The sequence below is a fragment of the Sander vitreus genome, chromosome 13 (genome assembly GCF_031162955.1).
Source record: "Sander vitreus isolate 19-12246 chromosome 13, sanVit1, whole genome shotgun sequence".
Lineage (NCBI taxonomy): Eukaryota > Metazoa > Chordata > Actinopteri > Perciformes > Percidae > Sander > Sander vitreus.
In genome coordinates, this window is record NC_135867.1 from 25,114,195 (window position 1) to 25,138,723 (window position 24,529).

At 41.5% G+C, this 24,529-nt stretch overlaps 2 protein-coding genes across 2 annotated transcripts; one reads left to right on the forward strand and one right to left on the reverse strand.

Moving 5' to 3' along the window:
- Positions 1 to 220: 220 nt before the first annotated feature.
- Positions 221 to 9,955, reverse strand: ei24 (EI24 autophagy associated transmembrane protein). The gene is made up of 11 exons (XM_078266166.1): positions 9,848 to 9,955; positions 8,348 to 8,484; positions 5,814 to 5,959; positions 5,082 to 5,142; positions 4,246 to 4,312; positions 4,035 to 4,159; positions 3,582 to 3,701; positions 2,924 to 3,035; positions 2,722 to 2,833; positions 1,022 to 1,096; positions 221 to 936 (listed from the first exon to the last, which is right to left on the reverse strand). The coding sequence occupies exons 2-11, from the start codon at positions 8,387 to 8,389 to the stop codon at positions 774 to 776; spliced, it is 1,023 nt and encodes a 340-aa protein (XP_078122292.1). The 5' UTR covers positions 8,390 to 8,484; positions 9,848 to 9,955; the 3' UTR covers positions 221 to 773.
- Positions 9,956 to 10,605: 650 nt separating this feature from the next.
- LOC144528155 (beta-galactosidase-1-like protein 2) lies at positions 10,606 to 23,927 on the forward strand. The gene is made up of 19 exons (XM_078266631.1): positions 10,606 to 10,814; positions 11,367 to 11,552; positions 11,641 to 11,709; positions 12,353 to 12,448; positions 14,248 to 14,356; positions 14,460 to 14,552; positions 14,704 to 14,785; positions 15,312 to 15,376; positions 16,358 to 16,442; positions 17,536 to 17,673; positions 18,301 to 18,381; positions 18,465 to 18,574; positions 18,678 to 18,824; positions 19,725 to 19,796; positions 19,926 to 20,004; positions 20,103 to 20,190; positions 20,277 to 20,388; positions 20,493 to 20,609; positions 22,104 to 23,927. The coding sequence occupies exons 1-19, from the start codon at positions 10,621 to 10,623 to the stop codon at positions 22,188 to 22,190; spliced, it is 2,010 nt and encodes a 669-aa protein (XP_078122757.1). The 5' UTR covers positions 10,606 to 10,620; the 3' UTR covers positions 22,191 to 23,927.
- The last annotated feature ends 602 nt before the right edge of the window (positions 23,928 to 24,529 follow it).

Here is a 24,529-nt window from a genome sequence, read left to right on the forward strand (position 1 = left end):
TAAATTCACACAGACTAAAAGCACAACGTGTACATCTCCTCAGACAGTGGAGTGAGATTTCATTTGGGATCAGACACCAAGCTAACCTTTTCATCGACACACGACAAGAGTGACTTTGTTACTGGTTTCCGTTACAAAGGTCTCCAATCCTTTTTTTTTGTAGCAGCTCCTGAACTGATCTGTATATTCTACTAAAACAAAGCTCTTACAGGATTAAGCCTGCCTTTTAACTATACAAGGTTATTCCGGGACATCGTTCAACACATTCGATCTGTAAGGAAGGAACGTGACTTGCAACATCAAGAAAACATGTACTTTAGGCAAAACAAGACTGTGCTTTGCTTCTGAAGGCAAACGAGCCCTTTCAGTTAAAAAATCCTTTCGTCACAAGTTTGCTTAAAAAAACTACATGATTTCTTGTGCTGTAATTTATTAAAAGGAGAGTCACTCAAATGGCACATTATACAAAAAAAAGAGTGAAAGAAAATTCACAAAAGAAAAAAAAAAAAAATCAAGAGCTGAGTATATAATGTGTTTTGAGTGTGAGGCACAAGGGCAGTTGATTTTTGTGTCACACTAAAAAATGTGTCTGGTGGGCATATGAATAACCAAAGGGACAGGGTTCAGATAAAAACACAAAAAAAAATGTAAACCCTTTGTCCTACACCACATATCATCTTCAATAAATGAAATCCATCTTTGAAGAATCACTGTTTGACATTGAGCGAAGCCACTCATCAACTGCTCTCCTATCTCCTTTTCTTGTGGATCCATCAGTGGGTGGGGAGCGGTCTCTGGCGGGTCGGGGAGGTGTGGGGGGACGACAGCCTCTCTGAGGAGGTGGACGACGTCAGGGAGGACTGCAGGTGGACCGTCTTGTGGAAAAGCTTGTTGCTGATCAGCACAACCAGGGAGAAGAGGCGCAGCTGGAAGTGGCTGAAAGAGTGGAAAACACAACCGTGATCGGTGGCTCGTGCATATACAAGAAATGTTTGTTTTTTTGTCTTTGTTTCCCACTCACTACAGCTTTGTTGGCGTCTTGGCCTCATTAGCGCTGATGATGAATAGAGGGAAGAGGATGGAGAACAAGCAGCCACTAGGTAGAAAAGAAAGAACAAGAAACATCACATTCAGTAAATGCAGAACATGAGTGTACCCCCCGCTCTTTCAATCACTTTTTCTTTTTTTGTGGCATTTTGGAAATATTCTACATTTCAATGTGTTTTCCAAACTCTAAAACAACTCTATCAAACATATTTTAATCCATTTCATGATTTGTTTTCAGGCGGGAAACCTTTTTGATATGAGAAAAAGGACGTGATCCTGGAGGACGTTGGTGATTCTCCAGATGTGCTGTCCTCTGGGATTTATAGACAGGGTTCCCACACCTTCTTAAACGTCAAATCCAAGGACTAATCAATGACAGGCTTTTTGTGGTTGTGGTTCTTTTTAGGCTACGTTGACATTGGTACGTTTTGGAGTTTTGAGCCAAAAGCGATCACTTTTAGCACCAGTAGAAGAACTAATCTCCGTTTAAACTAACACGCCTAAACCGCATATCTCATCAACATTCTTGTATACTGGGCATGCGCGAGCCCGTTGCTGGTAGTTGCCATGGTAACGTTAGTAGCTTAGTCTCAGAGAACGAGACGTCATGACCGATAAGACCCAATCAGGCGGCGAAACGTTGGCGTCAGTGTCGGTGTCGCCAAAGTCCTCCGTTTGCGGCCGTTGAGATTGCAACACGACCCCGCAGATTCCAAACCAGAACGGGGTCAGACGTGTTTTCACATGTCTCCGGTTTAGGGGCTCGGAAACGCCAGAGCAGGGGGGGATGCGAGGTGTAAACGTAGCAAAAGATATTCATTTTCAAACCAAAATGTAGCAATGTAGATGTAGCCTTAGAATCCCATGGGTCTGAAGTCATTCATCGACATTTCAAAAGATATTTGCGCCTAGATCATTTTGTTACATATACTGTTCCCAATGGTCAAGAATGAACTTCCAGATTAGGAAAATTCCCTCTCTTTCACTAGTTGTCTAATAGGGATTTCTTACTGAGGGGACGGACACTACATATGACTTTGAACAAGTAATATCTAGGTCTATCAAAGTATTCATCAACACGTCTCTATACATTATGTAAACAAACATTATTTGGAGTTGACAGGAGCTGAAAAAGTACAGTAGGTCACAAAGTAACTTGATAACTGTTTCTAAACAAACCCGCCATTTTTAAATAGTTTAGCCAGCGGTGTTTTTTTTTTGTTTTTTTTTGCTGCCTCCAGCTTCTTTTGAAACTAAAATGGGTCTTCTGGCTGTGGCAACAGCCACGCGCCGAGAGTCAAAAACAACACACCTTCGACGTTCTGTGTGTGGGTCGCGTTAGGTCGCAGCAGTTTCCTGCAGCGTAGCTATGACGACGAGCCACGCTCGCCTCACGCATGAGGCGGTACTAAAATCTGCAATGGAAAAAGGAGGACGGGGCACCGCGGTCAAGCCGAGCCGAGTCGAGCAGGTACCATGTAGTGGAAAAACACCATATCATAATCATGTGTAAAAACCATCGGTAGGGCAGCTGGACAATGGACCCGACACACACAATCACACTTTAATTTAAAAAAAAAAAATGTCAAAAGTAAGGCTGCAAATAATGCTTCTTTTCAATATCAATCAACCTCTGGGTTCTTTTCTTGATTAATCCAGAATTAGGAGTTTTACCTGATGATGTATGAGGAGGGCAGGGAGGTCAGCAGCGCCATGGGTAAACCAAAGCCAAAGTAATAGGGCCAGTTCCTCTCGATATTGGACAGCCGTTGGTGCATCTCAACGCCTTAAACAAACATAAAACAGCCTCAGTTTTGTTTGAGTTCTTAATTCAATCCAGACGATTTGGGTGTAGAATGAAACGGGAGTATCTCACCATGGTTGAACCAGCGATACTCAAAGCAGTACAGGGAGTAGAGCAGAGACATGTGGAGGAGGCTAACCATCTGTCCAATGGCATCGATGGGGAAGAGGCTGACAAACATGCCCTGCAGGACCACGGAAATACACAACACAATTACATTCACCAAGGAGAGGAATGTGTGCATTTTCATCTCATTTGTTTTAGCTTAGAGAGTAGAGATTTGAATTTGTGTGGTATTTGTTAGACATGAATGTAGGTCAAGTTGTGGTGCAAAGGCCTTGGTTTCAGAATAAAACAACTCCAACAAGTGTGACGCAACAAAGCTTTTGTAAATTTAGGCAATTCTCTGAATCTAGAAGAATGGAATTGTTTGCCTTACAAGCTGGAGAACTCTGGCTCATGACTTTGGGACTCAGTCAGAAGAGTGATATCATTTGCGCACCGAGCAAACATTATTAGTGAATCCGTTCTTACAGTGACGGACCACAACAGCAGCTTTACTGGAACCGTTCAACATTTCCTGTGAGACGACTGAAGAGAATCAGACGCAGACGTTCTGTGTATATGCACTACGGTGTGACTTTATAGTACTGATAAACAGAGGAGCACAGACAGGGACATTACTTTTAAAAAGGAAGAAAACCAAGAGATCAGTTTTACAAAACTGTACCTGAATGAGGAAGAGGGCCTGGAGGAGAAGGTTAAAGAGCATGTCTGCGATGATCTTACTGACGCTGGGGAACGACTGCGCTTTACATCCAGACACTTCAAACGCTAGGTCCGCTATATCCTGCAACAGAGAATAACACCCTGATGTATACCGTATATCTGATCAAGTGCTGAGAAAAGTCCAAAATAGTTCTCCAACAAACGTGCATCAGGCAACAAGTTAGAAGTGAAGTCAGCTGTATTTTCCTGTAACTCCATTCTAAAAACTCATATTCCAGTGACAATAACATATGATATATTATGCAGCCTAAGGCAGCATGTCATAAAAAAACAAACATTTAAGACCCTCGAAAAGGATGCAACTTTGTGGATATGGCATGTCAGACTGTGTAATGGGATCTATGTATGCGTATCCGTTATCACATCATTACATCCTAGCAAAGCAGGGCCTAACCTGGAACCAGATGGCGTTGACTATCTTGCTGAGGACGAACAGAGGGAGAACCCAGAGAGCACTGAAGACGGAGGTCAGGATGAACTCTAACCAGGACCACACACTGCCATGGAGGGAGGGGTCACCTGGAGCAGAAAAGAAGCTTGTTGACTGACTGGTTCCTGCCCGGAGACTGAGAACATGCCCCAGATTTACTAGCAGCCATACATACCGATGATTTTTGCTGTGAGAGTCTGCAGCAGTGGTATAAACACCCGGTAGAAGAGAAACAGACTGAGCTGCAGAGAGAAATTAAAACTACTATAATTGAACAATAGTTGCTCTTCAAACTCCCCCCAAATGAACTTTCAAAAAGTAGCGTTTTACTTAAATAGTTCCATGGACATTTAAAGGTTGCATCAGGGAAACTAAAAATAAATTGAAAAATCTATTTAGGCTTTCCCTTTATATAATGACATTTAAGACATTTAAATACTTTTTGGGAGCTGCACACAGCACTTAAGGGGACAGAGATTATCATAACATGGGTGTAGCAGGATGGGTTATCTGAGAAACAATTTCTCTTAGCTGAAAATTACAAGAATGACTTTAGTTCTTAGTTTAAAGAAGCTAAAAGTTGAGTTTTGGACAACACGTTGCACCAAAGTATTCAGTAGTGTGTGTGACGAGGCTGTATTGTAACAGCAGGAGGGCGATTATTTTGACTGATATTGCGATTGATATGAGATTCACGATGATGGAAGGAATGATCATTTTTGTATCATAATTCTCATTTTCATTGACTAATATTAAATCTTTAAAAAACAAAGTGATCATAGTGGGATTTTTGCGAGGATCTGTACCAAACAAAGATGTTTTCTGTAGTCTGTAGGATAGGATTTGTAGGCCGGGACGTCTCTGCAGCACCACAACACTTTATTCAGAGTGGTTTGACACATATTTTGCCTTTAATAAATATGCGATTTGGATATTGCACTAGTCCATATTGCGATTTGGATAAAATTGCGATTCATTGTGCAGCCCTAAACAGCAGGTTAAAAATCTTACCCAGAACACTCCTCCATTCCAGGCACAGCACTGAAAAATCCTGCTGGCTACTTTGGGGTCACTGAAAGAGAAAATAAAATAAGGACAATGTCCATCACTGTTGAAGGTTATAGGGATAGTTTGGTTTCACTTCAGTTTGCCTTTTCTTACTTAACTAGACAGATACATGCCATTACCATGTCTCTGTTTGCAGACTGAAGGTATTACTTACAGATATGAATGTATGGTAACAGATGGAGAATGAGGAGAATATCTGAGCTGCATCGATCCATGACTGCTCCAATTAAACAACAGCTTGCATTTACACAATTATAAAGTTATTTGCATTGTTGACAGTGACTTGAGAATACAGAACTAATTGTGCAAAGAGCCACGACACATGCTCCGGTGTTTCCGGTGAGTTCAGCACTTACTTTCAAGCTGTTCAAACTCCTGCTGTTTTGCAAGGAATGCCAGAAAAACCTAGCCATTGCTTGTGTTAAGGTTAATATAGGCATTGAACCGGTGGAGCTTGTGGGAAATGGTGCAAAGCATGGGAGGTGCACAGGAAGTCCTACTTGAGAGGAACATGTCAGGGGGAGTTTTTTTTAGAAGAATAGCTGCTAATAAATGCCATAAACAGCAATGCCGCTTGCATACACATACAAATATACCCATGAACATATCTGACTCTGGCTAAGTAAGAAAATCAATAATCATTGCAACCATTGTGCAGCATTTTTTTGGGCTTACTTGTCCGGTTTACGCTCCTCACTCTGTGCCCGTCTCTGTGCCAGCGCCCCGCTGGCCCTTCTCCTCCGCTGCTCTTCCCTTTTCTGCTGGATGCGGGCATCCAGCTTGGAAATTGTTCCAATCCCCAATATGGAGTCTTTAATCCCCTAGAGAACCCAGAGCAAGAGAGAATACACATACTGTGTTTGTTTCTAACTTGTAAAATTGGCCGCTGTAATGGAGCATTAAAATGTCTCAATAAGGGCTTGTTGAACACAAGAATTAGGCCGATACAGGTATGTAAAGGCAGAGCTCATTAACAATATTTTAGGACTTGGTGGTTCCAAGGATGTTTTTTGTCATGCATTAATCCAGAATTATTGCATTTCTTACTCACACTTTTTCTTGGTGCCAGCAGGCAGGGCTTTGCTCCAAATGACTCGTTCTAACTGAAGTTCTTTCAGGGTCAGACACATTTCATGACAGGTCTAACACAATAATTTAAGAAAGTATTGAAACCCTTTTTTTTTATTATTACAGAATGCTATTTCATCATTCTTATTTTCATAATAGAGTTTTATAGGACTATATTTTATTTATTTGTTTATGTCACTTTTTATTTCATGATGTCACTCTTTTAAATTAAGCAACTAGCTCAACAACTGCTACCCGATTTAGGCAGTTAGCTTCTGTTAGCTAGAGCAACAAAAATGCTAAAGTTATTATGAATCAACCAACTAGAGGCAGCTGCTGTGAATAAACACAGTACACAGAGACAGAAACTAACATCTCCTCTAAGTTATTGAGCTTAACAAGGTGCACATGCTACCTTACCTAGCTGGCTAACTAGCTAGGTTGGGCTGGGTGCCTGGTTTGTTACTCAGCACCAAACAGAAGACACTGTCACTGCCCGATGTGAGTCGAGTGCAGATGTGAGTTGCGCATGCGTCACTTTGTGACAATGACGCGGCGACATCTACACGCTAGATTAGAGGCTGAAGTAGCCACGAGAACCTGCTAACGAGAGACTTCTGTAATGTCAATACAAGAAAAATGGACCTACATGACGAAGTTCGTTCACCGCCGGCTACAAGTTAGCAATCAAACACAACAAAGGCTGTCACTTGAGTGGCGTTTTGAGCTAACATTAGCCTGACGCACCCACTGCTAGCTTAGCCTAGCACAGATCCTGGAGGTAACCGGTTCCATCTAGCCTACTGCTCCAAATAAGTGACAAAATAACGCCAACGTGTTCCTGTTTAGATGTTGTGATTTGTATAGTCACAGCGTGTACAAATAACAAGGTCACTACTTTTACTATCTAGTAATTGTTGACTCTATTACTCCAACTCTGAGCCAACTCCAGGCGAACTCTCTGCTCCTCCTCACGGGGCTTTAGGTGCTGCTAGCAAATCACTCCGCCCAAGTAGCAGTGCTTCGCCTTTCTGAGAATATAGTCCCCAGTATATATACGGTTAGAAGATGGCTGTGTCTCATGTGACCTTGTTATTTGTACAAGCTGTGACTATACAAATCACAACATGTAAATAGGAACATGTTGGCGTTATGTTGTCACTTATTGGGAGCAGTAGGCTAGATGGAACCGATTACCTCCAGGATCTGTGCTAAGCTAGGCTAGCGGTGGGGGCATCAGACAGAGTTACAACACGGACGGAGATGAGAAGGGTATGTATGGACTTATCTAACTCTGGGGGATACGGTGAATAAGCTAAAGTCTCAATAAGTCGGCGTGTTCCTTTAAATCTGAGTATGCGCAACTCACATCTGCACTCGACTCACATCGGGCAGTGACAGAGACAGTTGCAACAGCAGCAGCGAACTGGATTATTCAGAGTTACCTCGGCTACATCAATTGTTATTTACTTCAGGGTTATTATATACAAGTGATTTATAACATGCAAATGTTGCTCTTTTTTTGTAATTGCCCTCCTTTAGTTCTGGACATACGCCACCTGTTTTCTTGACTGTGTGGATTGAATGTTTTTGGAACACAATTTTTTTTTTTTTTTTCTATCTTTCTTCATTATATTTGCTAGTAAATACATGCCCTACAGACCTACTACACTCAATAGCCACTTCATTAGGTATACCTGTACAATATGATGCAATCCTATGCAACATCTCAGCCATGACGCATTTATGAAGCTCAGAATGTTGCAGCTTTTGTTGAGACTATTAGAAATTTGACAATTCTACTACTATGTTTACTACTGAGGTCGTAGTGGGTGATGGTGTTGTACTGTCCTGCATTATACTGAAAGATGTCTGTAATATTTTGTCCGCCTTCATTTACATACATGAAGGCAGCAAAATATCACAAACACACCTAATACAGGTGCACCTAATAAAGTGGCCAGTGAGTGTATGTCTCTGAATACAACGCTGAATAGGTCCATTGGTTTGAATTCATGAATCTGTATCACTTTCAATGTACTGCACCTTTGTGCCTCTTATCATAGCTTGAGCTAGCGTGTGTGTGTGTGTGTGTGTGTGTGTGTGTGTGTGTGTGTGTGTGTGTGTGCGCGTCTGCTGACCGTCGCAACATTGCGGAGGAAGGCCCTGACGCTGTCTGTCATCTCTGAACCAGCTGCAGATCCATCAACTGCAGAAGGAGGGGGGGCTGGTGACCTGGTCGTCAGCTCTCATTGCAGGGAGGGGCTCACCCAGTTACCTGCCACAACCCAAAACCAAGGAAATTAAATATGGACAAGAGAGCTAGCGCGTGGAACTCTTCCTAGGAATTTACAATAACCTTAAAAACAAATGCAGATCTAACCAGCAGAAGACTCACTTTGGTATGCTGAGATACAGTTGCTAGAGGCACATTATGTAGTGTATTAACTTGCAATTTAATATAAGGTGGACTTTGTTCACTTACTTTTTCCACCCATGTCAGTTTTTTCCAAGAGAATTAATAGAATTCTATAATTTATAAAAAATAAATAATCACCTGTGCTTTTGGCATTTCCAAATTTGGTAGTTTTTCATGTGCATACATGATACAAATCAAACTTGCCAGTATTACATTGCTATTACTTTACTTCAGAGAATAATGACAGTAATTACACGCATGACAAAAACAATTCTTGTCTTGAGACAGTTCAATAATAAACAGCTGTTTACCACCTTTTCCATATTATATATACACACATATAATTTGACATCTGATATAACTTTGTTTCTAAAAGAATGGGTGTAATGGGCGTGTAAGGTAATGTGTGATTTGTCACTTCTCTCTAAAATGTTTCTTATTTGTTTTAATAATAGCTAAGTATTTCCTTTGTGCTGGACACTATACTATGAAAACATATCAGGGCCCTTTAGAATTTAAACAAGTTTAATGTAGATCACAAGAGGAAAAAAAAAACAGTACACTAACTTTCACAAATAGTGTAAAAAGGGGGACTAACTGATCTGATGTTATTAGCTGATGTTATGTCATGAGACCCGTTTCGACGCCACCCCTCAAAGAATCGGAATCAACAAGAACCGGAATCGAAAATAAGGATCTGAATTTGAATCTGAATTGTTAAAATCAAAAGATGCCCAACCCCAATGTTAACGTTATAAAACAGCAACGTCACCTCTTCTCAAACGGACTGGGTGTCGGTCAGTTATACACGTTTTGTAACAAGGTGAAAGTGAAACGTTAATTTAGCCGGTGTCTCTCTTGACAAGAACGTTACTATTTGTCCAAGTTAACATTAGCAGCTGACTCAGTGGGTTAACGGTAGCTAGCTCAAATAGGTGATAGCGAACTGTCAGTGTTTGCTGGCTCTGTCTGGCTCGCCATTAAAAAAAAATTACGTTAAGCTATGTGAAGACCCACATTCATTATGTAGCTAGACTGGTCAGCGTTGGTTTCGTTGGTTTGTTTAGTGCTCTACTAGCTTGCCTGCCTGTGTTGCTAGCTAGCTAACTGTTAACGCTCAACAACTAATTTAGCTATATCTGTATATGTTTTCGTCAAGACAACACCTCAAAAAGCCTGTAAAGTCAGACGGAGAACACAGTTAGCCGTGGTATCTTCTTACCTCATGCGACATACACAGGGTTATATTAACTTCTTGAACTCTTTCTTTCGCCCACTTAACGTGTCAACAACAAAACCAAACAGACCCTACAAGCAGGCAGGGCCATGGAAAACATATTGCGCAAGCTCCGACTTCTAAGGAACATGGGAAGTGTAGTCCTTATTGCAGGACGAAGGGAGATGTAGGTAACGCAGCATTTACCACACATAACTGTTACAAAATTGGAAATAACGCCCTGAAATAATAATTGTAAACGTTTGTGTATGTGTGTATGATTGTATTACACTATTCGATATGCATTCAGTTGAAAATAATGCATTAATAAGGCTTTAGTAATACTCTATTCACCTATTCCTATTCACCACCATTAAATAATCTTCGTTGTCTTTTCTGATCTTTGCAGCCTATATAGAATAAGTGTGTAATATATATATATATATATATATATATATATATATATATATATATATATATATATATGTGTGTGTCACCCATTATTCTTAACTTCAGAGATGTTGATATAATATACAAAATGTGTCCATAATAAATATGTTTATATTTTGAACAAAGTTTAAAAGTGTTATGTTTTATTAAAGCAATATACTAATCAAAAAATAATTATATTGGATGTACTTATTTCGTCATCCTCACCTATATTTACAAACCAAAGAGTAATGCAATACAGACATACATGCAAAGTGTGTTATGTTATGAGGTGTGTTTGATTTCCGTGGCTCTGCACAGGGGCACACCCACGAGGCGGTGCGTTGTTCATGGCAGCAGCATCATGCGTTCGTCTGTGCTCTAAAAGCGGCTGTAAACTCAACTCGACCGCTGCCTGTGTGTATCACGGGAGGAGATCGCACATCCTCTCGATGGTTGTCTGGAGGATAAGAAATGCGCACAAAAGGAAATATGCACTCATATGCCTGTGCATTGTCGGCTTCATCATGTACAGATATCTTGGGTAAGTGAAAGTTCTCACTACTTTGCGAGTGCTTGTACCTAATGCAGTGAATTAATGATCCGCTAAATTAAAATAGCAATGCTGTAAAGTCTCTGTATGGATCTGGTTCGAGACAATTAAGTGTCATCATCCTATAGCCTATTGTCACAGAAACTGCACAGCAAATAGGAATATCATAGTGGGGCCATAATATTAGGTAAAGCTACTATGAAGTGAAACAATTTTCACTATACCTCACATAAGTAGGTACATAAGTCACAGATTTCTCTGGTGAACTCTGGGGACTTCACAGGATAAAAGGTTGTTATAGAAAAATATATAAAGTAAAAGTAGCATAAGCTATATATCATTTTAAAAAGTGAATATGGAGTGCTAATCATCTGTTGAAGTCTATCTTGCCTCTAAATCCGAATACGTTCCTGCTCCTTTGTGCTTGTGTTTTCCAACACAAGACGTCTGCAAATTCCTAGCAACATGTCATGTGGTCTATTCAAGCACAATAGCCTATGTGCAATATTATGTGAGTGTGACACAATAAAACCCCTGTCCCAGCATGCCAGCAGGGGGACGAAGAATGAGCAGGAAGGTGGGTCTGAGTGCCAACTCGTCCCAGTTCACCCTGGGGGGAGAGCCCTTCCGCATCCTCGGGGGGTCCATCCACTATTTCCGTGTGCCCAGGGCCTACTGGAGGGACCGCCTGATGAAAATGAAGGCCTGCGGCATCAACACCCTCACTACGTAGGAAAACCTGCTATGGTTCTGTGTTTTGGTTCTCACGTCTGGTCACCGCTTAAATGTTAACAGAGAACGTCCTGCATCCTTGCAGGTACGTGCCGTGGAGTCTGCACCAGCCGGAGAGAGGGATCTTCAACTTCCACACACAGCTGGATTTAATGTAAGCAGGAGTGTGACTCTTGCTTGACCTGAATACAAAACACACTCATGATGAATCGACATACAGTGCATTGCGTATGGGAGTACAGCCCACGCTCTCATTAAACCAAATATGCAACTTAGACATGTCCATAATCATAATGAAAACCCCTATCCCATCTACACTAGGGTTGCACAATATATCAGTTTTTTAATCATCATTGCGATATGAACTTGCTCAATAAACACAAGTAATATTGTTATCGCAATATTCAACAATGTTATCACGCTTTGAATATTTTCCTCATATCGTGCAGCCCTACTCTACACATAGCTTTTCTAACATTACCTGCTCTAAGGTGTGTTGAGAATACTCTTCTCATAGTCTAAGCCCGGGTGCTCAGGGGACATGCTAGAGGCAGAGAGGTCCCACCTGACAACAGCAGCTTCTCCCCAACAACAGCAGCAGCATATCAAGCAATAATGACACAGAGGTGATAAGTGAGGAGCGATGTGACGCATCCGTACTGCCGCTGTTGTTGCCAAGCACATTTCACTCTCCTCAAACAACGAGATATGAGGTCCTACTTGGGGTCAAAACTTTATGTTTGCGCAGATATAAAAGAAAAAAAGCTTATTCATTATCTTCTCCGTCTGAGTTTCAGAGGCTATATCAGTCTTGCTGCTGAATTGGGATTGTGGGTGATTTTACGCCCAGGCCCATACATTTCCTCTGAGCTGGACCTAGGAGGACTGCCAAGGTAATGTTAGTATTCTTTACAAATGACTATTTGAGGAAAAATGTATTAAGTATTGCTTGCATATAGAAATCCCGATTTCCTGTGTATGTATTAAAGAAGGATTGCCCAAAGTCTGTCCAATGTTTGTTCAAAAAGCTCTTACTAGTTCATGTCCCAGTATAAGAAATGCAATTTGTAAGTGAATTCACCTCGACAGCACAAAAGCAACTTGATCTGAACCACAAATTGATATCTTTTTTTGTTGAGTACAATCAGGCTGAAAAAGTCACATCTTTCTGTAAGAGAAGACTCAGTGATGGACGAAATATTCAGATCCTGTACTTAAGTAAAAGTACTAATACCACACTGTAAAAAAATACTCTGTTACAAGTAAAAGTCCTGCATTGAAAATGTTACTTAAGTAAAAGTATGTAAGTATCATCAGGAAAATGTACTTAAAGTATTACAAGTAAAAGTACTCAATGCAGAAAAATCCTCCCATTGTAGAGAGTGTAAAGGATCCAAACAGTTGTGTGTTTAATGGTCTAATCATTTCAGCTGGACTTGTAGGCCGTTATATTGTTGGGTACTTTAATTTATAATAAAACATCATATTTTATAAACTACATGTGTTTTATGTGCAACAATCTTAATGTGTAAAGTAACTAGTGACTAAAGCTGTCAGATGAATGTAGTGGAGTAAAAAGTACAATATTTCTCGGAGTAGAAGTAGCGGAGTAGAAGTAGAAAGTGGCATGAAAAGGAAAGACTCAAGTAAAGTACAAGTACCTCCAATTTGTCCTTAAAGCTTTAGTGTGTAACTTTTTGATATTAATGAACGTCCGTTACATTCAAGCCATTGCCAATTGAGCTGCTACAAAGCTAATTAAGACTATCAGCTTTTTTTAATCCTCCGTGTCCACCTTGGCTACTAGCATGGAGGAGGGGTGGTGGGCGGTACGCGACCACGGAAGGCTTGTATCATGTGGACGTGCCAAAGTTTTGTTGTCATTTCTTAAGCCCCTGACACACCAACCTGACTGGCTGCCTCCCCGAGTTGGTCAAAAAAAGTGCCTCGGAACACACCGAAGCGACGCCGACTTGAGAGTACGCGCTGCGTGTGCGCGAGACGTAATACGTCTCCATAAAAGCAGGCGCCGCTAATCTGTATTGTCGGCCAAAAAATTTAAACCAGCAGCTGACAAACGCATCACGTGGGTCTGGCTTCTCCTGGATTTTACAACCGGGCATAATGGCGGCTTCGTTCAGAATACGATCTCATATTATACGAAGATAGTTCACCGAAACGTGTTTCTGAAAACATTTTAAGAGAGAAATAGGCCGTGCAGTTGCTGAATCTGTCTTCATTTCAGATCGACAAAGGTCAGTTGAAAAGATTTTCGTCAGATTTTGAGAGGCGTTCATCAGGCTCATCCCGCTCGTCATTTCCGGGTTAGCACTCTACCAATCAGATTGGCCATTGAGTCCGACTGCCCGCCTTCCGACCCAGCGAGTCAGGTCGCCCAAAATGACGACGGCACGGAACACAACGAACAGATGCGGGTCTCACTGACCACGCCAGACTGTCCGACTGCCGAAAATCGGGTTGGTGTGTCAGGGCCATTAGAATTCCTCATGGGGGTCGACAGAAACTACGCACTATAGCTTAAAGTACAGCACTTGAGTAAATGTATTTAGTTACATTCCATCGCTGGGAAGACTTGACCAGTGTGTGATGCTTTGTCCTCTGTGCCTTTGCTATTCTCGCATCTCCGTGGCTTTAATCCTAACTAAGCATCTTATTTTCCGTCTCTTTGCAGCTGGCTCCTCCGTGATGGCAGCATGAGACTGAGGACGACTCACCCAGGCTTTGCTCAGGCTGTCAATGCTTTTTTCGACAAACTTATACCAAAAGTGGTTCCACTGCAGGTTACTTTTTGTCTCTAAAGCTGAAAACAAATCCGTTATAGCTCCAGATTGTTTAACTTGTCATCCTTAAGAAGAATAAAAAAAATGTGTTTATGTTTTGTAGTTCAAGAAAGGAGGTCCCATTATTGCAGTGCAGGTGGAAAACGAGTATGGATCCTTTGCAAAGGATGACAGTTACATGCTGTTTATTAAAGAGGTGATGTGACAGGCTTGCTTAATTAAAATGCTCCCATAACTCTACATTAAAACACACATGCATGAATAGAGACTGATACTGATAGAATGGATTAATTGGATGATGTTCTGTAAGTACCTTCTTTTGTGATATTTTTGTTTGAATTCGAAAGGCCTTAGAGTCCAGAGGGATCAGCGAGCTCTTGCTCACGTCAGACAACCACAACACAATAAATTCGGGGGGTGTGGATGGAGGTACAGTCTTTCAATAATACACACAAAAACATACAAACATACACACTCGAAGTGCGATTTTTCTGCCAGATATTGCGATTCAATTTGCGATTTTTCTTTTTTAAGTTTAGCTAAAGTTCAATATTCCCTGTGTAACAGATACAACATGTCACGGAGCATTATAACATGAGACGCCACCAAAACGGCTCTATATTCTTATGCAAGGATGAGAACATAGATAAGAATTGCCCGCAAAAAGTGTTTTTCTTTTAATAAGCAAGGAACATTGAATCGGTGATATGTAACATTATCCAGCATTTATCTTATGAAATAACAGTAAATATAATAATAAAAAAGAGCAATACAAAACCGAACATTCAATTCAATCTTCACGATTAGCTAATCGCATTCTTTTAAGTAGCGAATTTGATTTGAAAACGATTAATCGTTCAGCCCTAATACACACGCACACGCGCATGCACGCACGCACACACACACACACACACACACACACACACAGCTCACCTTGTGATCTCCCATCTTGTAGCCATCAGATCATTGAAGCTGCAGAAGCTTAATCAGAGAGACATCCAGGATCTGAATGCTATCCAGGTGTGTATCTTACCTTTACACATCACTTCACTGTCTGGCACTAAAGACGCCAAATATACAGTTAATGAAACATGCATAGACTGTATAATATTAATGGACAATGCATCCGGTTCGGCGAAGTGCTGCAAATGCCTTAAACCTGCATTCCATCTGAATTCCAGCAGGGGGAGACTCCTTAAACCTGTATTCTATCTGAATTCCAGCAGGGGGAGACTCCTTAAACCTGCTTTCTATCTGAATTCCAGCAGGGGGAGACTCCTTAAACCTGCTTTCTATCTGAATTCCAGCAGGGGAGACTCCTTAAACCTGCTTTCTATCTGAATTCCAGCAGGGGGAGACTCCTTAAACCTGCTTTCTATCTGAATTCCAGCAGGGGGAGACTCCTTAAACCTGCTTTCTATCTGAATTCCAGCAGGGGGAGACTCCTTAAACCTGCTTTCTGTCTGAATTCCAGCAGGGGGAGACTCCTTAAACCTGCTTTCTATCTGAATTCCAGCAGGGGGCGACACGTGCGGTTGCAAAAGAAGGTCGGTTTCTGTAGAAGTCTATGAGAAACGACCCACTTCTCACCTGATTTATTACCTCAGTAAACATTTTCAAAATGAGTTTATGGTATCCATCGCTATTTTTAAGTCTTCTGCAACACGGAATGATGTTCATGTTTTGAATTATGCTCTCGTTGATTTTAAAATCGGCGATAAAGCAGGGGGTGTTTTAGGACATGGCTATGATGTGATTGCCAGTGAAAGTGTGTAACGTAACGTGGCTCCTCCCTCACTCCTCCCTCTCGTCTAAAATCGTCACATCCTCAACCAGGGTGGCTGCGCCCGTAACGGCAAACTCAACGACTCCTAGCAGATCTCCACAAACCAATGGGTGACGTCACACACGCTCTGTCCATTATTATTATACAGTCTATGAAAACAAGGGACAGTGAGTTAATGGTATAATAGTGTGGGCCTTTTCTGTGCTGTTTGTCAGCCCAACAGCCCCATCCTGGTGATGGACTACTGGACCGGCTGGTATGATGTGTGGGGTGACCTCCACCATGTGCTTCCCTCAGAGGGTAAGGAAGGCTCTCCTTGTTTTCAGTGGCTTTAGAGATGAAAAAGACACATTTCTATCAGTGCTTACCTCTTACTCTTAATTCGCCTGGGTCATCCCTGGACTGATTGTTGTCTGAAGGGAAATTTTGTTTTCATACTGCACTGTTTGGCCCAAGATCAAGCTAAATCTTGGGATAAGTGTTGCAGTATCTGCTACTGGGGTGTACCTTGGGAGCTGAATGGTTAATGTGCAGACCATATAACTGCTATGGAGCTTTTGTTGCATGACATACCCCTTTCTCTCTTCCCTCACTTCCTGTTTCCTCGCCATCAACTACTGTATCTAATGAAATAGAACTAAAAAAACACATTGGGATACAACTTCTTTGTAAAGAAATGGCTCTTACATACAGTAGATATAATGGAGGTTTATATTGAAGCAAACATAATTGGATAGTATTTGGGGTTGATGGAATTCCCTGGAGAATATAAAGTTATCCTTAGTCTAAATGCTGTTTGTGGCTTTTTGACTGCCACCACTTTTTAAAGCAATTTTTGACACAAACAATCTGCAGATGTACTTACAGAAAAACTGGTATCAGAAAAAGCACAAAAAGCACACATTGGTAAAACCCAATCCTGCACTAAAACCTACTCAACGCAAGGATGTTTTTGGTCTAAACGCTCACTTAGCTTTTAGTTTCTTACACCCATCAAAACAGATAAGTCACTTTCTGTCCTTTGTCATACAGTAGGCCACTTAATACTGCATTTCGCTGTCTCTCGTACACTGCACGATGACAAAGTTGAATTTAACCTAATCTAATCTAATAAAACATTTCTTTGTATCTCACCAGCAATATTTAATGTCATGTCACTTTTAACCACTGTAAAGAAATGCTTTCTGTTCCTACTGCTTTGCTTTTTGCATGAGGAACGCCAGCTACACGCCAACAGTGTTCTTTGTAAATGCAAATGTGAAAGTCAGGGCCAACCTACTTTGGTATTATTGGTTATTGTAGCCTCTGACGCAGAGGTCAGCAGTGATTTATGAACTTTATGTTTTTAAGGAGTCAATTTGTTGAACAGTGAACATTTTGAACTTCTTGTCAGATATGGTGTCCACCGTGAGAGAAATCCTGAGGCGAGGCATGTCTGTTAACCTCTACATGTTCCATGGAGGCTCCAGTTTTGGCTTCATGAGCGGTGCCCTTGCTGATCCTTCCTACAAAGCATTGGTCCCTAGCTATGGTTAGTTCCTCTGTGTGTGTGCTGTATCACAAACAAACTAGTCTATATTCATGACGTTCCACTTCCGGGATTGCTCCGTTGCCGTCGCCGGATGTCCCTCTTTTCGGCCGGTCTTTTCCGCTTCCTTTGAGTGGCATTTTAAACTCTGGTGGATTTCTGAGGACTATGGTTAACTGCTTCTCAGATCTCTGCAGGGTAAATCTAGACAGCCAGCTAGACTATCTGTCCAATCTGAGTTTTCTGTTACACGACTAAAACAATTTTAGAACGTACACGTTCCACCAAAACAAGTTCCTTCCAGAGGCTATTTTGCAGAGGCACCGTTGCCACCGCCCAAGACGATTGTGATTGGTTCAAAGAAATGCCAATAAACCAGAGTACGTTTTTCTCCCATCCCGAAATGCTGTGTGGACTAGCCAGACCCTCTTCCGCAGCGCTGTGGAGGAAGGTCTTGCAATGCAAACTAGAGGTGTCTTTAATGCAAATTTACAAAGATTTTATTTTATTGACAAAACACTGCCAATTCAGAACTGGAGAATATGTTCCATGTACAGAACAGCATTGACCTCAACACCCAGCAGGTGGCAGCAGATGATAGTTAATCTGTTACACTATGATGCTTTTCAGATTATGACGCTCCCTTGTCTGAAGCTGGGGAGTACACTCCAAAGTACCACCTCCTTAGGGATTTGCTTTCTCGATACAACAGTAAGTTAAACACTAAATTGAAATGAGAATGAAGTTTGTGAGTACATGATGTGCCTGATGTTGTCTTTGTCCTTTCTGTGCAGGTGGAGACAGTTTCCCTGACATGCCAGCCCTGCATTACAGGGAGGCTTATGAACCAGCTATCATGTACCAGCATCTGTCATTATGGGATGCTTTGCGCTTCACTGAGGGGGTATGTTTTATCCTGTACCTATATGTGTAAAGAAAAGAATTGTGCTTTATAATCAAGGAGATGAATTTATTTTTGTTTTCATTTTTTATTTTTTTTTTTGCAGCCAATTAAGTCACTAAAGCCATTAAGCATGGAGAATCTGCCTGTGAACAACAGGAATGGCCAGTCCTATGGATACACGCTGTATGAGACATCCATCTCCAGTGGAGGATCATTGAAGTCGGGAGACAACGTCCGAGACCGCGCCTTAGTGAGTCCTCATTGTAGCCTACATGATGGCATGCTCTCACTCGCACTGACATTACGCAATATACGTGTATAATACATGTGATTGCCATTAAACATGATCCTTGATGTGTTTGTAGTTGCTGAAACAAAACTTAAAGGAAAAGTTTGACATTTCTTGAAATATGCTTTCTTACCGCAAGTTAGATGTTACATCGATACAACTCTTATATATTTACACAAAACATTAAGCTAGAGCCAGCAGCTGTTAGCTTAGCATAAAAACTGGAAGCAGGGGTAAAGAGCTCACCTGACTCTTTCCGAAAAAAAGGTTGTACCATCACTTCGTAAACTCACTAATTATGCACTACTTATATATCTTGTCCGCAAAAAAAAGGAAGTGACAAATTGTGGTTTTACAGGGACTTATGTGTCAGATCATTTCTTGGCCAGGTGCAGTGACTTCCGAGAGACTTGTTGTCACCGTGAGATATTGGCGGAGACTTCAGATGTAAGATATGAGATATATCACAGATGTGCTGGTGGGTGGGTTTCGTTACAGGTTGACAGAGTCAGGCTAGCTGTTCCCCCTGTTTTTATTCTTTATGCTAAGCTAACTGTCGCCTGGCTGTAATAATCTTATCTAACCTACAGCAAGACAGCAAGTGCATTTCACAAAATGTTGAATTGTTCCTTTAACAGTCAGGGCTTTTAGGAGTCAGTGCATGTTGTTGGTAAGCCTACAGTACACATTTCACAACAATGACGAAATACAGCACATAGAAGTTGTTTAAAGGCGATGACTAGTGGTGATAGTAGTTGGCAAACTTGAAGCCACTTTTGAGATATTTCATTCAAGTGAAGAAGACTTTATGTGGTATGCACTGTAATATAATGTATGTGACGGCCATATTTTTCTTCCTAGGTGTTTGTCGACAGAAGCTACATTGGTCTTTTCAAGCGCCAAAGCCTGGAGCTGGCGGTTCCTGATGGTAAGGTATGGCATCAAGTTGGACCTTGAAGGCAAATGTCCAATAAACATCATTCACAGTTATCAGATGTGATGGATGCTGAAGTGTTGGCTGTTAAAACTTACAAAAGACATAAAGGCAATCAATCCCTACAGGGACAGCGTACCTTAAGTTTATTGGTGGAAAACTGTGGGCGAGTTCACCATGGAAGGGACCTTGACAAACAACATAAAGGTGATCGACAATATGCAGTACCTTGCTATGCCTGCTATTAAATCACTCAAGCACTCAGTGGGTAGTGTACAAGCCAATTTTGATTTGTGTTCTTGCAGGCCTTGTGGGAGACATTTTATTAAACAATATCCCCTTGCGGGAATTCACAATATACAGCCTGGATATGAAACCCAGCTTTATTGATAGGTTTGTACGCTTTATTGAATCTAAAGCATTGCATATCACTTTCATTATGATCTTATAGTGTGTTTGAAGTGGATGCCTTATTTCAGTCTTTATCAGGCACCTTGGAAAACTCTCCCTAAAACTCCGAGCTTCCCTGGATTTTTCATGGGGAGGCTGTTTGCATACGGGTATCCGAGTGACACATTTATGAGGCTGCCAGTAAGTTAAATGAAACAAATAATTGTTATGCTATGTACATTTTTGTGTGTGTGTTTGTATGAAAACTAAAATGTGAAATCATGGAATTGTCTTTGGGTCCGCAGGGATGGGAGAAAGGTGTTGTATTTATCAATGGGCTGAATCTGGGCCGCTACTGGTCAATTGGTCCCCAGCAGACTCTCTATCTCCCCGGTCCCTTTCTCAACAGTGGACATAATCAGGTACAGTTGTGCACAAACTGCCATTTGTTAGAGGAATAGTTCAACATTTTTTAGAAATATGCTTTGCCTTCTTGCTGAGTTGGATGAGAAGATTGATACCACTCTCATGTCTGTATCAAGCGGCAACCTCCGGTGCTGAAAAATGAAGCCAATGCGGAACTGCCAAAAACTGCACTTCCTCCAAAGGGCCATTCAAAGATGGCAAGGGAGTCAATCCCCACAGACCTCCATGTTAAAATGCCTAACTTTACAGCAGAAATAAACATGTTTACAGCCTGGTACAAAAAAATGGTTTTGGTCTGTATTGTTAATTTCTCCCAGCATGACAACTGTATTGAAATGATGTCAAAGGCCGGCGGCATCGGGTGTGGCCACTTTAACCTTCATTTTGGCTCTTCAGAAACCTATGCGTGGTGTCACAGAGACTACATCCACATTTTATACAGTCTATGGTCTGTACTCAAAGCTACCATTAGCTTAGCTTAACATAAAGACTAGAAACAGGGGTGAACAGCTAGCCTGATGTAGCCTGGGAAAACCCTGACGAACTTCCGACAAATTTGAGATTTGCTCTGCAAGTCAGCCTGGCCAAGAGCCCATTCAAGCCCATTTCCAAATCGAGGCACCAATCACAACCGCTGAGGCAGGCTTTACACCAATCGCAACCGCTGAGGCAGGCTTTACACCAATCGTAACCGGTGAAGCGGGCTTTACACGATGACGATAGCGCAGCGATGGAAAGCAGCTTTTTCTTTACATTCAACATGACGGCTACTGCACCGAAGCGCAGCAACCTGTTGATGCCGCTGTCGCTGCAACATCACCCGGATCATCGTTCTGATTGGTTGAAGGACTATCCAATTGCGCCCAGAGGCATTTGAGCGGCGTCCGTTGGTGACGCCCCTTTGGAAATGAGCTGTGAATGAAGCTTGCCCAGACCCACTCTCAGTTACAACTGAGAAGGGTCTGGTGTCAACCAGGCTTAGCCTGATGCTGTCTGGTAACAAAATCTTCCTAAGAGCCCATCTAAAGCTCACTAATTAACACGTCACATGTCATTTGGATCATCCATAGTCTGCCTGAGAAATAGTCTACAATGTGTTGTTACACTTTTTGTCTGGTTTAAACAAACACAATATCACATGTTAATTAGGAAGCTGCTAGAGGTGCTAGTAGGCAAAACATTTTAACCTTTGGACAGAACCAGGCTAGCTCTTTCCATTTGTTCCCAGTCTTTATGCTAAGCTAAGCTAACCGGCCACTGGCTCTAGCTTCATCGTTAGCATACAGACATGAGTGGTATCGATCTTCCTAAAGTCACTCTCGGCAAAATGAATAAACACGTTTCCCAAATCTATTCCTTTTGCATTATATTAGACTTCAGAGATCATTTTATTTTAATTACAATGTGTAAAAACAGCAAGTCAGAGTCATGTCTCAAAGCTCTAACTCTCTCTTCTTTGTCTCTCACTTTCTTCTGTTTAAATGAATAAGGTCATTGTGTTTGAAGAGCAGGAGGGTGACTACAAGGTCCAATTTGAGGACACTCATGATCTTGGCATGGCAGCAGACATCCAGTGACTGTCATCACCTCTATTGACATAGATTTACAAAGTGCTTATAACATCAGGTCAAAACTTCAAATTCAGGGATAGCGTATTGTTAATATCATGGTCACTGTATGATATAATACCATAAAATCTTCATACATACACACAGACCAATATGAAAAACAAAGACAGGCATGTTCGTATGGGAGCAGTTTATAGCTATATACATACAGTACCTTTAGTTACAGTGACTCTTTACACATAGAGCTCAATTACCAAGTATATTCTCTCACCCATACATTTTCTCTTAAGATCCTGTTTGGGATGACAGTTATATTTGATATTGTTGTTAGATTTGTATTGCTTGTGTGAATATTCTGCATAATGCAGTTATTGAAATGGACAGGTAAAACAAAAACTAGGCTTATGGGAAAATCTGAGCAGGAGTGTTTCATATGAAACACAAGCAGCATTGTAGCAACATCAGACCCTTATCTTTGAGGGAACGTGCAAGGTTTCAGATGCCTGACACGTCGATAACTGAGAAAACTCCTAACAGTAACAGAGTCTGGGAACATTCGCATTTGTAAGCAGTGCCACTGCAAGTCAATGGGGTATGAAATCAGCACTTGCAAGCCAGCCATCCATGGTGGAAATAATTAGGTTGTGTAATACGGCATACAGCACATGTGAAAGGATGCACATCCAGAGTATTGGCTTCATATCCCATTGATTCGCACATGCATAGCTCACGACGGTTCGAAGTGAACGGTACCACCAGCTACTCTGAAACAATAAATAACTCTGCGTAGAAACATTCTGTTCACTCAGTGGGATCTTAATTAGCTTACAAAGATGTCTATGAAGTAGACAGGACCCTAGGAATACTGAATCTTCTCTTAAATGTGAGTAGACCTCAGTAGTGTTACAGCATAACAGGAATAAACAAGAGCTTGGAGTAAATGACTGTAAGAGAGGACATTGCTGTTAAACTGTAATAAATCATTGCTCCGCGTTTTTTGAGTGCATGTGTGTCCGTGTGCTCACCATGTGCAGTTTGACAGTTGAGAATGTGTGAATGTGTGTAAAGGCGTTACAAGACCTCCAATTAATGCTGGGTTCGGGGGGCTATCTAAATAGCTCAGTGTTGTACAGTACAAGCGGGGAGGGCTCAGATCCCCTCAGTGCAGTCTGTCAGTCAGTGCTGACTCACGTAAGACAAGGGCCCCTTTTATTCCTCTGTGCAGCCCTGTGCCGGACAGCCAGACTTTCAGAACAAAAGGGCCCTATTTAATGCTGATTGGATGGTTGGCTGGTGTTGTCTGCGCTCAGAGGGCTCTTTATTGCGTGCAGTGCCATCTCTTCCTGCAGTTTAAATCGCGTATCATCCTTTGTCTTAGCCCTCCGAGGAGACCTCAGTGAGCAAGCTCCTTTTGGCAACTCCCACCAGTGTCTCGCATTAGCCAGTGCTCTGAGCAGAACGGGGCGGCTGGCTTTTGTGCAGTTGTGCTTTGATACTCTGTAGTCCGTTCAAGCACATGGCTCGTGCTGCCTCCTGGGGTGGACAGGTGTGCCTCCATTTCAAAGCGGTGGTGAAGTGCACCCTACTGTGCTGTGATAATATTTCTGACCCTGGCTGTTGCTATTTAAGGAGCTCTGAGGTTGGTTTGAATCCAGGTAGAATCCAAATGTATGAAATGCCCCTGAAAGGACAGACAACAAGGAAACAAGACCCATGTTAGAAGCAGTACTTTTAAGAGTCTACAGCCACGCTAACTTCAGCATGCTCACAATGACAATGCTAACATGCTAATGCTAAGTAGGCATATTGTTTACCATGCTCGTCATCTTAGTATATTAGCACGTTTGCATGCAACATATGCTAGTTAGCACTAACCAAGTAAACTGAGGCTGATGGGAATATCATTAGTTTTGCAGGTATTTGGTCACAAACCAAAGTATTGGACAAATTCAAATTTTGACGTGAGGATGGCTATGATTTTGACTAAAGGAAAAATACGAAGATCACCATAGTCATAAAATGTATTCTCTGGGGACCATGAACGTCTGTACAAAATATTCTGTTTACATCTGTATATATTTAATACCCTCATTATGCTACATTCCTGTTTACACTATATTCATCGCAATTATTGTCTACTTTATAATACTTTATTTTTTATATTATGTTATATTTTATTCATTATTTTAACTTGCACTACCTTGTGTTAGATACACATATTGACATGTTTTATTAGTATTGTTGGAGGGAGCCTGGTGCCTACAATTTTCTTGTCAATGACTTCCTGTTATTGTTGTGTACATGATAAATAAAGACTTTGAACCTTGAAATGAAAGCTCAGGGGGTCA